Source organism: Leguminivora glycinivorella, chromosome 17 (genome assembly GCF_023078275.1).
Source record: "Leguminivora glycinivorella isolate SPB_JAAS2020 chromosome 17, LegGlyc_1.1, whole genome shotgun sequence".
Classification (NCBI taxonomy): Eukaryota; Metazoa; Arthropoda; class Insecta; order Lepidoptera; family Tortricidae; genus Leguminivora; species Leguminivora glycinivorella.
Window position 1 is genome coordinate 17,038,584 of NC_062987.1, and position 16,503 is coordinate 17,055,086.

The window sequence follows — 16,503 nt, forward strand, 5'->3', positions numbered from 1 at the left end:
CTCTAGAACAAAACCATTCTCGTTAATTAGTTGGTCGTAATTGGAGTTACACAATTACGCCAAATGAAGACGTGCACACGGCAGCGGAGTTTCTGTTTTATATAATACATATAAATGTACATTGTCAATTAACCTTTGTTTACTCGTTTACTTACAGTTTTTGACAATTATAATGTTTTGTTTCGTTTGTTCAACTTGTTTAGGAACATTGAAATCGAAAGTTCCTTATCTGTCATCTACTACTTTTGCAAATTCAAGCAATAAAGATGCATATTTTGATTCTCACGTTTCGCGGAAGACTCTAAAAATGCTTTGCCTCTGCCTTGAAATATCAGTCATAGAGAAAATTGGTTAAAAAAACGGTGATTTATCCTTTATCTTGACATGGATAAACTGGTGCAAGTAAAAACATCCAATCCAACTACAAACATGCAAAAACTAAGAAACATTGTTTTTAGATCAGTAGGTACAGTGTTTAAGTCGCCGTCAATAGAACTTGTGAACAATGTAAACAAACCTTGTAGTCAAAATGTCTTTAATTTCCATTCTAACTCATCAGATACTGGCTAAATCCATGTGTTATTTAATCAATTCATATCACATTATGATCCTCAACCTTTAAAATAATAAAATTGTGCTAAAATATTGATATTTTATCTAATGGTTTGTTTACATTGTTGACAATTTCTATTGACAGCGATTTTACTATTAAATTTAATTAAAAATTACGTTGTTCGGCAGGGACTGATAAGAAATCAAGATTATAGTTAGAAAGAAAGACGGCGGATAAAACAACGAAACTGTCTACAAAAGTCAATTCAATTAAAGACAAGCTTTTTTTTTCTTGAACTCGGGCACTGAACCCAATCATGATTTCCACCATTGTGCTGATTACGAGAGATCGACAGTGAAAGTTTTCCATTGTTACATCGGGTAATACAGTTTTTGATTCAATTTTCTTTATAGATAGTGCTCCAATAATGGAACTTCTGAACCACTCTAAAGCGATTATTATCTTCTAATAAACTGTAATTTGTAAATAAATTGATTTCGTAATTACACTTAATCAATTTTCGTTTACACAAATAACATTATCTTGTATCAACGTTTAATCTCTTGTTATTTAATTGCAATGTCCAATAACTTTCAAGTACTTGCCTTCTTTCACGGTGCACAGAATTGCAGACTAAAGTGAGTAATAGCGCTGTGTCAGACAAAGAAAATAAGGTCTTACACAGCGGAGATGCTGAATCACCCTCTCTAATGAATGAAAGTACCAATACTTATCTCTTGTAAACCTAAAAGATTGCTTTTCGCTCTGTATTGAAATAGAAAAAAATGGTTAATTCAATTTGGGATAAGTGCATATATTTTCGGTATTGAGGAACAGTGAAAGGATTTTCATATTTAGCACACCAGACCAGACAAATCGATACGATTTCGTAAATCTAATAAAGTGAAATAAAGAAAATGTTCTGTTAAAAATCATTGGGCTGGTTAATTTATATATCAAGTATATCACAATCTGCTAACCCTCTATTAGTAAAAGTATTCTCCAATATTCCATCGACCTTGACATTGACTGTCTTTTTTGATCTGAAATTAAACATCAATTTTCCGTTGACCCTGACATTGATTCGTTTAAATTTAATTCATCATCTGGAATAGGACTCCGATCGGGTTCACATAGTCACTAGCGTAAATGTCATATGTAAACTCATGGAATCTTACGTTACGTAGGTACGAATAGAGGTAATACATATACTTTTGAGGGTCCTACCACGAACACGAAAGTTCACAAATTGTCTTTCTCTTTTATTCGAATTGTGATGTCATTTTATTGGAGAGACCCCTCTTTAGTAAAACAGTTCTCCAATCTTTCTCCGTCTGACATTCATTGCTTTTCATTTAATTAAATTGGACATCTCGTCTGGTAAAAATATCCTTTAGAGCAGACTCGGTGGCGTCTATCGATTCGGCCGACCTTGTGTTTATGTAACTTCTTTTGAAGGTTTCTGCGGCTTATCCCGCTAGTTGTTACTTAGTTGCCTTACTAAGGATTATTTTACCTATTTTCATTGTTTGCTAGGCAATATAAACGAAATTTGTCATAAAATTGGCTTAATTACGAGTATGTAGTATGTATCCTTCTTACAGAGATGTCCAGGGAAAAAAATACTCGTAATTATTTTACAATTTTTTTTTATCTGGAATTTCTACATCGAAGATCCTACGACAAAACCTATGAATCCAATTTTAAAATCAAGACGAATAAGCATTATTGAAGACCCATTGTCAAGCAAAAAAATATCAAATAAACTTTGGCAGGCGAGTTACGCGGACGGGCGCCAAATAAATGCATACTTTGTTAACTATATTGATAACTATCATCATAACCCCTACTTTAATTCATGTGCATGTTTTGCACATCTCAACTCCAAACTCGTAAGCAATAAGTTTATATGACATGTATAGTCTCTTACGTCATTTCGATTTGAGACTGTATTGCGCATGTGAAGAAGGGTGGATCCACCCTCAGTTAAAGCGATTGGTAAACTAGGGCCGTCCGATGATCGAAATACGAATTTAATCGAGTTTTTGTCGTTTTCGTGTTTTTGCTATTGAATTGATGGACGTGCACGTTTTTTGTCTGTGACGTAATGAAATGATACAGTTCCGTTAGGTAATACTTTTGTGGTCATTTTTATTGAGGTTTTTATGTTACTTAGCTTTGTTATGAAACGTGTTTGTGGTTCTAAAAATGTAAGCTGTTTGTTTAATCATTGTTGTATTTCTATTTTGTTCCAAAATCAAATAGTAGTGTTTATATAAATGAAGCACATTATAAAATAGTGACTGAAGAACATCCAAAGCCGATCACCATCCTTACAAATCTCACAAATCTCACAACGTACTCCACGTAACGTAAGTTTGTTCAATCAAAACATCCTTATAAAATATTCACCAGAAACATTAATACGCGATTGATAAGCAACCTTGACTAAAATATCCAACAACATCGCATTGAATAAATAAATCCGCATCATCTGTATCGAATACACCTGTCTAATCTATCGACTCGATTACCGGCACTGCGTGCGCCGCACTATACCACCCCGTCCCTACTCTGTCACTAGCCAGTACGCATTCGGCATCGCCCACGTTTGGACGTTTGCCTCTTGCTCCTGAAAATAAAAAAAAATACCGCGTCCACAGTACCGCGATACCGTCCGGTTTATAGTGTTAGTGGTATATTTATTTTGCCTTGGAGGACCACGCTATCGACGCAGATTAGATTCCGATACCGTGAATTTTATTTCTACTGTTGTATCGGCGTATTTATTTGTTTCTGTGTTATATTTATACGTAATCGCGTGTTTATGAACTAGGTCTTGTATGTTTAAATGTATCGATCTTAGTGGGTTTTCCCTGGTTTTTGTAAACATGTTGGTTGGTGTAAAAATGACTTGTAAGGTCTTGGTTATAGAAGCTGCAGCTCGCTTCTAGTAACAGAAAGTAAGGAAATCACTTCCCTATATTGCAACAATCCAATGAAGACAATAATAACATAATTCTGAACCTTTTTAACGTATGACGTATCACCAACAATATTTTATCTCAACAAAATCTGTTGTATCAGCTACAGGTGTTTTCCGATGCCTCTATTCGGTTTTACAATTACTTCCGAATTAAATTCATAAGTCTCATCTGACATTCTTTTTCTAATGAAGTAATTAGTCTGATTTCTCCAGCAATTAAAATTCCTATCAACGCTTCGATTGTCTCCCGTATCGACAGAGATTCAATCTTAATCATACGAAAGTCACTACTAGCATTTCACTTTTACTTTCTTTAATATCAATGAAACCATTATACCCTTGGAGATCCTGTTTAGGATTTAATTGACCGCTTACATCACGTTCTATATCTATATTAGGGTTATAAATCTTCTTACACCACTTCTATTGCCATTAAACACGATCCGGTCTATCCCGCCAGACATTAATACGACTGCAGAACTATCTAGCATTTTTATCGACATGACCATATCAACCAATGTTGGATCTTCCGCAAACTGCACCACGATCTAATGTGGCTTGCTGCAGCACCGTGAAAAGTTTGTAAGTTCTTCCCATTTGCGTCAAAGTAAATTACTGACCAGCCAGTCGTGGTATTGGAATTATTGCTACATAAGACACTGTTCCGGGCTATGAACGCCAAGAAACTCTTTAAGTAGTTTCTCACCTTAAGACAGAATGAGGTCTAGCGAACTCTCGCAATTTTTCCAGTTTCTACACGCTTTAGAGGAGAAAATTTTAAAAGTTTTCTACATAAAGTTTATCAGTATTACGCTGCAACTTTAAATTGCTCTTTTTACTGCTAAATAATTCATATTTTCGTTGCACGAAATATTTGGATTTTAATATACATGTGAATAAATCTCGCGCAAACCACAATTTTCCCATATAAATAATTTTAGTTCTGAAGAATCCATATTTTCGTTTCCTTTCTTCAAGAAAACCTTTCCAACGATCCTTTGTGTTGGGTTCCATCGATTTTAATGCAAACTGCATTCCGCCTCTCACTTACAAAGAGATTTATGTTGGGGATAGTTCCCAACATAAACCTCTTTAGACATCAAAGTGCTCTTTTCCAGGCTTTTGCAACGCTCACTTGAGATTTCCCGCAGGACACGTACAAAGGATCTGTGTCATAGCTTTGTGGATTTAGCCCCAAGAATATGGGGGTTTCGAGGCGTATTACAATCGAGGCGTATAACTTTATAGGAGTTCGCTTTGATAATTATAAGGGAAGGACGATGCTTTGTCTTTAAAACAAAAAGCTAAGCTTTCAGATGACTCCGATGTAAATACGTATAGATCTATATCTGTATTGGTTTTCAGAAAGACTTAAATTTTTTTTGAATTTTTGTACACTTGCATTACTTGTTTACTTAACAATAAAAACAAAGCCTAGTACTATAAAACATGTCAACATAGGGTGTAACCAAAACTGTCGAGATGTCGTATATAGACGAAGATCTCGCATGTCCCAAACATTTCGTCTTTTTCCTCGTGATCATTTCTCCATTACGTTTATAGCCGCTATAACAGTAACGTTCGGTCCGTTTTCTCAGAAGTACCACACTGTTATTCAACAAATCTTAAACTTTATACCAAACGAATAAAATCCAACGATGGTCAATACTTGCAAATCTTGCAATGATAATTTTAGTAATTAGACCACTCGATGGATTCGCTCGTTAGTCTATCGCGTGATTTCACACGGTGCGCCTACGCAATGCGTTTCCACATTGCTGTAGTTGAAAACAAAAACAATACGCTCTTCTTATTTTATTACTGCTGCATGATAGGCGACAATTAGTCAACTCAGATATTTTTCAGCTTTTTCGTCGTCTTTACTTGACTTGTAAATTTTACCTTAATTCTAAAAAAGCAGCTCTGTAATGCAGTGTTTCTTGTTTTTCGTAAATGTGAATTTGTATCGTATTAGAGCATTTAATATCATTGTTATTTTGTCCCCAAAACATATGGACATGTTTTCTGTCACCACAACGCATTACACGTTCTGCAACAGCATTCTATGCTTATGCATATGCAGGATGAGCTATGGCTATGGCCCAATTTGATAATCGTGAAGTTCAATACAAGTCAAATAAAATAGTTAAAATATGTCTGACATCGTGCACAATATTACGATTTTTTTCAGAAGGATTTTCTTTTATGCGCTTTTATCCCAATGATCTTCCTTTATGAAGTCATAAAACTCATAAACACATAAAATTGTAGGTTCAACCTGTGTCATTGTTACCTTTACTGGATACGTTTATGTCCTAGCGACTGGATCAATGAGGGCGGGATCCTAAAATAGCCCGACACATGCTTTTGTCGCTATACTGTTGCCATCCGAGACACGATTCGATTCGGAACATCGTTAGGGCTTAATTAATTCTCAACGGATTGTATGGAATTCACAGTGTATGTGATATGGATGTGTGTGGGATTCTCGACCAATTATTAAGTCCTACTTACGTACGTGCGTGCTTAAATACGTGCTTGGTAAGCTAACGTTGGATATTAGATGGAAGACATGAAAACGCCGCGAAGTAAACTTTTAGCTCCAGGGGGCCGATTTTTGAGTCTCACGGCGTTCGAATTCAGAAAATTGTCACTGAAAATAATAGGCAATTCACCGTTTTCAACCGGTATTTTAGTGACAGTGAGACTCAAAAATCGGCCCCCAGCAAAAGCTAAATAGACCAACAATCCTACTACGATATGAGGGAAGACATTTAATGAAGGACACTATTTTTATAAGCAGAACTTAGTGTGTATGTAAACCAACTTTTAAAGAAACCATCTTTTGATCACTTAACGCTTGACAACTAAATCTTTTCGGAATACTCTTTCGACCGGACTTCTTCTACTTACAGAGACTAGACGAGTTGAGAAGTATAAGTATATTTTGAAAGGGCTTATTTCTGTATGTATACGATGCTCTTTTGAAAATACACTCCTCAGTTATTCCAATAGTTGGCCTGTAGTCTTATCAGATTTAAAAGTTTCTCCCAGGGTAAAGCCACTTTGCCTAGCTGAGCGTAAAATAAATTTGCGAGTTTATTTTTAGGACTCTATTTAGCTCTCGAACGCTGAAAACGTCACGTTTTAATTTACGAGCTTAGTTTATTTTGGACCGTAAACGAAATTACTAAGTGCGTTCACAACTGTAGGCTCAACAATATTAATGCGCAATGCGGCATATCGCTTCAAAGAATTTGTACAGCGGTCAACTCCAACAATTTTTAGGTTATATGTTTTGTTCATATTTAGTCAGCTTTTTTAAATTCTTTACTTACTGCGTTTTGAATGGAACTCAAGACAGCGAAATATAATCTATAAATAAACATAGAAAATTATTTACAGTTACAAAATTCTAAATCTCTCAAAATAATTGACTCGTTACTATGATTAATATAAACGGTAGTAACTCCCATATCCAAAACAAATAACAACATATCCTTAATTTATTTCAATCTATTATATCCCAACTCGTTTGTCACAAAACACTTCACAAATTATCCGCGTCCCAGACCCCTTTCGACGCGACAGTTTCCTCGCTTTGATTGATATGATATGATTGCTCAAAAACAAACAAACATCGATAACGGACGATCCAGGGATCAACGACACTCCAACCGTGGTGCGTAGGAGTCTCTATTTTAACATCCGAGTTTCTACATCCCTCCTGCTCTGACAAACCCGCATCGCGTATTGCTATCTCACTCGTCGGAATTGAGCAAGAATTGGCAAGCGATATATTTTTCCTAATGTTATGTGCCAAAAACTACACGTGGATGACCTGAGGTAGATAGATAACTTTTACTTTTCAGTTGTCAAGTTTATTTTATGATTAACAAGAGGATTGGATTGAATAAATTATGTAGATTCTCGGTTATTTGATAATAGCTAAAAGTCTAAACTAATATTACTTGCACGCCTCAAAAACAGCGATATCTGTTTTTTCAACAAATATATTCGATCCTTTGTTAGCTAAACAAACACTGTCCTCGATTTCATTGATCAGACTTTCAATGGACCGTCCAAAAGTCGATAACAATACTGATAATAAAAGGTTTTTCATGTATTGACTTCTAACCTACAGTTATTGTTTATTATGTTGAAATACCAGACTATTTTAAGAATAATAATTATCTACACGCACTAGCGTTTATAGAAGAATCAAAAACTTATTTAAAAGTGGCCTTGAACGAAACCATTTCAAAAAATGATCTTACATGATAGACTCCGTACTAGTCCATTGTTCTTCTAAACGTAATACTAAAATGTTAAAAAAAGAATATTTAGCGAACTCTTCTTTCTTTTACAAGTACATCAAAACTCGGTCATTTATTGCGATATGTTCCTTATATTCATGTTATCTTCGAAAGCTGCAAAAATATCTGACACGATCTTGTGCAGCCATAAGAAGAGCATGTCATAATAAGGGCATGTCATATAATTCTGAAACTTCCTTTTCTTGGATCAAACTAAACGAGTTTCTTCAAAGCTAACGAATCTAGTTTCCGTAGAAAATTTCGTTATTTCCCGAGTCAACTAGAGCACCGATTGTTAACCTCTATCTTAATCCTTGGCACGCTCTGCAGCCCGGTTTCGATCTCGTGACCTGAATGCAGTCCCAACGCAACTAGATACCGCCCAAGGTACGATAGGAAATAGCTTAGATTTTCAAGCGAATTATAGAAATGACTTGGTACTTGGTAGATTTCTTTGGAAGGAATAGTTGTGGATCGTAGTGAAGTGGATTTAATCATTCAAATCAATCGCGAGGCACTTGCTTAAACCTAGATCCATGATCTTTACAACTATAACCAACCTACTAAAAATTATGACCCCAACAATCAATTTCATTATAAGATACTAGAAGTATTAAAAAAATCAAATTGCAAATCAACTAGCAACATTGTCCCGAGAATCTTAATTCTAATCATGTAAAATAACGTAAATTTCTTTAGAATCGCCAACAATGTCATCGTTGCCCAGAACCTTACGTCATCGCCACTCTTTAGAACGTAGCATATAATTAAGGTACACAATTTTCACATACTCGGAATCATAACAAGTTATGCGTTTTTAAAGTCACACACAGGTCGAACGCGATTAATTAACATTATTTTTTTAAACGTTGGGAAAAAAAAAAAAAAAAAAAAAAAAAAAAAAAGGTAAAAATAATGTTAATTAATCGCGTTCGACCTGTGTGTGACTTTAAATATGTGTACAAAGCGCGAGAATTTAAAGTTATGCGTTGCCCTCCAAGGCCGTTTCGTGACCAGTGGCTATTTAGTTATTTTCTTAGTTTTAACTTTAACTACGGTATTTTCTTCATGTTCTAAATCTAAAAGAACGGCGTCAAAATACCTTGGTTATTGTAAACGCCTTTCTACCTTTTCTACAATATAATATCTTTTCAGTGTTAAGACGGAAATATTTTGATAAGTTTTTAATGAAGTGAGTGTTTGTGATAGAAATACAAATAAGTGATGGGTGTGTAGTGGTGTGGATATTTGTCCAAGTTGATAATGTCGAAGACTCTCAACGCGTATAGAATGTAAGTATAAATATTAATTACTGGAGCATTTACATGTTTTCTTCCTCATTAGCAGCGAAGTGTTACAAGACAATGCTTGCAGCAGGTCAACAAAGTGTGAGAAGAGTAAATGTTTTTATTAACAAGGCCTGATGTCCCTTTTCTGTCACATGCGTAAATGAACAAAAGACAACAGCTATTTAAAGATCAGCACCTGATGTATTTTTTTTATCATTAGTCGATAAACGAAAGGAAACGAATATTGATTTTTTGTCAGAGCATACAGATTTTCTCCATCATTAAGCTGTAAACTTTACTAACTCTGAGACCTTTCGGAAAGTTCCAGCCTATTTTACGGTACGCGATTGCCCAATTTGGCGGAAACATTTTCTACTTAAATGATCACACGATAAGTACAGATTCGTAAAGAGAGCCATAATTATAGATTAAGTTGACCACATTAGTTTATATTTTAAAATATTTGCAAATTGTAATAGGTTTCGATTAGGTTTGAAAAATAAGGAAGAAAGAGTGTTTGGCGTGAAGAGAATAAGTGGCCATGATGTGGTGGATTTTTGCACTTGATGATTTTTGAACAGTTAATTTTTACATCAGCTTAAAATGTAGCAGGTTGAAGCTAGTAATTTCATACTATACTGCTGATATAACCTTTCTAGCTTACCGCCTGCCTTGAGTGCCTTTCTCGTTTAAAGTGTAGAAATTGTCGGAACAATTTTGGGCTAAGCCTTGTTCCGAGCAACCACGAATTTCGTTTTTAAGTACAGCCAGACGGCAGTGTCTTTGATGTCTTAAACGTCCATTTTATATAAATCGGGCCTTGATTTCTTGAACAATTTAATTAAGAACATCACAGTGAAATGAAATTTTCAGTCAAAGTTTTTGCTGAGCCTTTTTTGCGTTTCGTTTAACCTCATTAACATTTTTGTTTATTTTTTTACATTTGGCTGTCTTGACTATTTCTACTGCTAACTGATTAATCCGAATATTATTAACTAAAATAAAACTCAATTACATTATGAGCATGATGCTTTTACAGCTACTCCATAATTCCATATTTATTATGTACTTTCGCTCCCCAGTCCTACGTTATGATTATAGTTCATAATGACTTGTGGAATGTCTCATCATTAGTCTAAAATGTCGGTCGTGGGACTAAATGGACTGAGATTTTATCATTTTGAAATGTTGTCTTTTGACAACCTGGACCTGCAGCCAAAATTACAGTCGTTCATGCTACAAAGTGTATCGTATTTTATCTCTATCGCTCTTCCGTATTGGTGCGACACTGACAGTTGTGTATCGTTGGGTGATCGATTGTACTCTTGCTACGGGCCCTGAAATGGGTTGAAATGAAACAATAGTTATTTGTTATACAAGGGGGCAAAGTTGTATTTTAAAGCCGAGTGTGAAATTTAAAAACGAGCAAGTGAAAGGATTCTATAGTTGAACCACGAGCGAAGCAAGTGGTACGAGAATAGAATCCTGAACTTGCGAGTTTTTTAACACACGTGAAGTAAAATACATTTGCACCCGAGTGTAACACAAAACTTTTCCCCTCACTATAGCGAGGAAACTACAACGCAATGCGTTTATTACTGCTTCCAGTAGTTCCACAGGTGGTAAATCATCTTTATTACTAGATTCACCTACTTTTATAAATTTTAAAGCAGTGAATTTGACTTTATTCAAGGTCAAAATACTTTACCCACTAGTGGATAAAATGCGTTTTTACCCGCTGCTATTAAAGGACAAAACACGTGTTTCCGAGCTAGTGAGGGGAAAAGGTTATTCGTATTCGTTAGGGTCCATGTATTTAGTGTAGCTTTTGACTGTTTTATTATCACTGTGTAAGGAGGCGATAGGCCTCTAAACTTGCACTTATTTCTCCTTCGTCTATTATGCATTTAATTTCCCACTTCTAAATATCCCCTACACCTGGTAAGGTTTATACCCCACGTAAATTGCAATACCTTCCACCGCATCTTCCTCAGCGCTCCCGTCAAATCGATCTTCACTTGAAGCGCAATAATGAAATGCCTGCTTCAAGGTTGAATTCCCTAATAAGTTGAGCCGACAATTTCCCGGGAAGATTCAAGGATGCCAGACCTTTACCAAGGACACTGGAGGAGAGGAAATATCATTTTTTAGAAATGCGGCATATTAATGCGGAAAGGTAAAGATCCTGACTGTACGAGTGTTTGGTTCTTTAAATGATTTGATGAAATTATATTTGAAAGCACATGCAGAATCTCGGGATTGAAACTATTGAAAGAAATACTTTGATAATTAATTGATCATTAAGAATTCATCTCGTCCTTAAATCATATTATTTTGCGTTGGTATTTTCTCGCCGCGAGAACACACTAAACACATGAAATGTATTTAGGTACGTATAAAATTATGAATTAATTTTACTTTATTCGTTTTGTGTATCCATACTAATATTATAAATGGGAAAGTGTGTGTGTCTGTTTGTTTGTCCGTATTTCACGGCAAAACTGAGCGACGAATTGACGTGATTTTTAAGTGGAGATATTTGAAGGGATGGAGAGTGTCATACTTGTCATAGGCTACTTTTTGTCTCTTTCTAACGCGAGCGAAGCCGCGGGCATAAGCTAGTCATCTATATATCCAAATTTAAAATAATCCAGACTTAACAGCGGTTAGATTTCAGGAAAGAAAATCCCAAGCTAAGTAAACTAAATCTTCCAAAATTGCTTTACAAATTGGCCGTCCCCCACCGCCAACCATTCCAAAGCCTGAAAGGCATAAACCAGCCGATATCCCGGCTGAGTAATGTTTAATGCCTGGCGTTGTCTAGACAGATCGATTCTCTGTCCACACTTTAATTACGTTAGCTGTATCCTTTTACGATGATGCCAAGGGTCATTTGCCTGCTCGTTTGCGACTCATTGGTTTTCAGAAATTGTTGTCGGTGATTGCGATATTCAATCATTATTCAATACTCGTCATACTATCGTTACGATTATCATTATGACCATGAATCATATTGAACGGATTAGATAGTACGTATTATGCCTAACATTTTCCTGTCTAAAGAACAACAGATGGACTTCGTATTCTACTTTTGCATAATAAATTCTACTGCCAAAACATATCTTCAAAATTTCGATCGCGTTTCCAATTCCGCAGATTCAATAACGTGTATTCTGTACACCTTTCTCTAACGTTGTTTCGCTGGCTCGCGTCCAAACGTGTTGCCTTATTCATAAAACCCACAAAAAACGCGTCAGTAAACTCCTCTCTCCCCTAACCCTCGTTTTCACGAGTTTCCATTTGTTGTCTGGCTTTACCGGTAACATTTTGTTAATTGAAGTCTTGTGTTACAATTTACGTTCTCCCATTACAGCGGTATTAATGTTCGGTGCAATAAACTAAGGTCAGTGCGGGCAAGACCGGCATAGTTTATTTGAAATAAAGTTTGAGTGGATAAAACTCTATAATTAATGTAGTCTGGCGTAATGCGCATGGTCCTATGAGATAGCAAATATTATATTTTACAAAGCTTTTATAATATTTTGTTGAAATAAGGTACTTTTAAGTCATAAAAATCACATTTTATAAGGCTCGGCGGGTTGACCGTCCTCCCGCGATGAGTACAGAAAGACCGTCTAGTGCTTGTTGTCGCGTAATTTCATATGAGACTAGGTTCCAAAATCATAATCATTGTTATTTTACGTAATAACAGGGCAGAATGTGCTAGATAATTAATAAAATAATGTTAAACTTTTGAACATATAAGCATTTTTCTATTTATAAGGCAAGACCGGCATAAGTCCCGTAGATGGGGTTCATAACCTTTTCTTTTCAGGTCCAGATATTGCATAATACTGTTTTTACAACGAACACCTGCGATACAATTTAGTCACGATATTACAGACTCATATAAATCCAACTACTTATCTGTTTTTGAAACTTTTTTATTAAGAAATTGTAATAGGATATTAAGATGTCGTGAATTGGTTTGGTAACATTTCTTAGCAATGCATGGTTTTTCTATAGTTACTACCAGAGTTACCACCTACCTGAGCTACCACCCCCGAAAACCTATTGACGACACCCATGACGACTTTTTGTCAAAGTGACAGCCAGCAATGTCAATTAACGGTCGGGTAGCCGTAAAAAGTCGGTCAAAAGTGTCAAAACCGTTTTAAAGGGTACCCATACGGTCACTGTTGGGTAATGCTGATTATAAAAATAATAACCAACTTGAAACCCTACTCTCTTTTGAAATATTAGTCACCGCATGTTGCACAATCTAAATATACTTAAACAAAAATAATAAAAAACGGTTAGAGCTTACGATAATTCTACCAACTTAAATATGATGATGAATAATGCAGTGTAGGCTTACTTCTGTTCACCTCTTATCATTCTTCACAACCATGTCACATATATTTTATTTTTACTTAATACTTTCGAATGATTTTAGTAACACCATACGAATCATTATCAAAACTGTATTTCGAAGTTAAAATCAAAAACGGTACAACTATCATAAGCCAAAATCGTACCTATATATTGATATTGTTTAGACTCGACTTATTTCCAATAAAGCCTAAAAAAGGTTGGCAACTCCTTGTTTATCATATGCCGGTCTTGCCTTTCTCTTTTATGCCGGACTTTCTGACTAGGCACAATTTCTAAGTTACATATTTCAGAACATAAAACTAGAAATTGAGCGCGTTTTGAGTAGAATAATAGTACTAGTCAGAAATAACGGTTATTAAATGACTGCGTTACATACATGATATACAAATATTCCGACTGCTTCTATTTTATTTTATTTTTTTGCGGAACCATGTTGAACTTGATGTTCGAGTTCGAAACGAGAAACAAGTTTATTGTTAACTAGTGTTCGTCCTAGGGATATGCATTGAAGACCAATGGATTAAGGATGAAAAACTGCTATACCTCCAGAGGTGTGAGAGGCGTAGATATATAAACAAAAAAGTTATAGTCAATAGACGGTCTTTCCGGGTAGACGGTCTTCCCCACACTAACCTTACATTATACTTTTAAATGTATATTAAATTTTGCAGCGCATTGCAGTTGAGAAATAAACAGTTTGAAAATGCAGTTTCCGACGCTAACTTCTGTAAAGGCAGTAAATCATCCTGATAAACAAGTATGTTTTAGTGAAAACTCTGAAACGTGCAAGAGGGTTGTCGCCCCTCGTTGCCATGGCGACGGGTATTTTATGCGCTCCACGTCGCGCCCCCGAGGGGAAGATTCGGCAAGGCCCGTCGTAAGGCTGTTTGGGTGACTTCAGGGTTGTGATAGCCGTGTTGACTTGATCTTTTATCGATACGGCCTCTGTTTGTTTTGTAGCTTTGTATATCCCTTGGCGTTGATTACATTTCTCCATGTTGAATTAGGCCACGTGCAATTCTTTTTTGTTTTTATTTTTTGTTCAAATTTGCATACGGCGTTAATTGCTTGTTTTCCTTAGCACCTTTGCTCTTTACGTTCTGAATGTGAAGGAAAACCAAATGATTGGGTACTTGACACATTTATAAAAGCAAAAGCATATATTTACTGCCACTTTCATATGTTACGGAAACAATTGAATTATTTATTTATGCGTGCTCATCCTGAAATAAAAATAGAGTTCCATACGCTAAGTGGCAGACTATTGACCCGGCATTTAAATATTTTCTATCGTCGCGTGCCGCCGCCTCGGAAGCGACTAAAATTACACTTTTGTCACAGTTTTCTCTAAGTGAAATAAGTTCAATATGTTACTATTTTATTTACTGACTTTCTCAATAATCATTTACTAAATCCTTTATTTTGCTTTATCCTTTATCGGAATCTGGTATTTGGCCCATACTTCATTTTCCTGTTTGAAAACTTTGAAATTAATTATATTATTAACTTCGTATTTCTAGGTATAAATGAATCGTAGACAGCTAAAATTATTAATTACTTGCAAAAATGTCAATATATCCGTCCTGACTTCAGAATTCCTTTTCTTGTCTACTTTGATAGATTGTATCCTTCGTCTATGCCTCCAAGTCGTGATGTTTCAACCAACGTTTTAAACCAGTATCAGTCCACCTGTCATTGTATCTGCTTCTTTTTTTTACACAGCAGGTGCCATATTAATCTTCCGTGTGCATTTCCAATACATTGTCGACTGTTGCTGGACAGGTGGTTCACTGAGACTATCCATATATTGCTAATACGGGGCTTTTCAAGGTTATTAGTACTTGCGTTTCTACTTATGGTAATGATGAAGATGGATATGGAATAAGAATAAGTTCTTTGGTAAAAACGTGTTTTTAATGCAACGCATCTGTCTCTGTAGTAAAATAATTATACTTATTATCAGTAGCATTTATTATTCTGATAGTGTCATGTTGAATTGAAAGCTACTACTCGTACTAGTAGTTGACTTTTTTGTCAAGTTATAATTCTAGATGCCTTTACAAATACAGTTGCGCTTCTTAGTAATAGTTATTTGTTATACAAGGGGGCAAAGTTGTATTTTAACGCCGAGTGTGGAATTGAAAAACGAGCAAGTGAAAGGATTCTATAGTTGAACCACGAGCGAAGCGAGTGGTTCGAGAATAGAATCCTGAACTTGCGAGTTTTTTTAACACACGAGAAGTAAAATACATTTGCACCCGAGTGTAACACAAAACTTTTCCCCTCACTATAACGAGGAAACTACAACGCAAAAAAATGCGTTTACTCGTATCACTGCTTCCAGTGGTTCCACAGGTGGTAAATCATCTTAATTACTAGATTCACCTACTTTTATCAATTTTAAAGCAGTTAATTTGACTTTGTTCAAGGTCAAATTACTTTACCCACTAGTGGATAAAATGCGTTTTTACCCGCTGGTATTAAAGGACAAAACACGTGTTTCCGCGCTAGTGAGGGGAAAAAGAAATTCTTTCGTCTATTCTAAGAAAACAGAGCGACATTCTTTTACACATTTCTTACAGTTTCTTTGTATAACCGAATAACAAGGCATGTATGCACAAGCTGCCGCCAAAGTTGGAATTTTCAACTTTCGTTGGGTTGAAGTCTTGCAAGTACAAGATTTCATTCTGCTTTTAGACATGCTGAATTAAACATCAAGCGCTCAAATGAAATATGAAAATAAATATGTAATCAGATACAACAATACGTCTCCTTTGTGATAACAATTTCTTTCTTTTAAAACCAAATGGATCAAGAGCTTTGAACAAAAAGGTTCATGTGGATTTTATTCTTCTAATTTTTCTACTGTGTAAAGTATCATTCAAAAAACAATCTATCTAAATTTTCTATTGCGAAATAACTTACAACGGTATGTTTGTTATTTTGACTGGATTCTTCAGACAT

General features: G+C 35.5%; 1 protein-coding gene across 1 annotated transcript in view; it reads left to right on the plus strand.

Moving 5' to 3' along the window:
• Positions 1-3,158: 3,158 nt before the first annotated feature.
• LOC125235103 (kinesin light chain) overlaps positions 3,159-16,503 on the plus strand; it is a 59,085-nt gene continuing 45,740 nt past the window's right edge. Inside the window, exons 1-2 of the mRNA XM_048141537.1 lie at positions 3,159-3,242; positions 9,011-9,147. Coding sequence (XP_047997494.1) covers positions 9,119-9,147 — 29 coding nt within the window. The 5' untranslated portion in view covers positions 3,159-3,242; positions 9,011-9,118. The remainder of the gene's footprint in view (positions 3,243-9,010; positions 9,148-16,503) is intronic.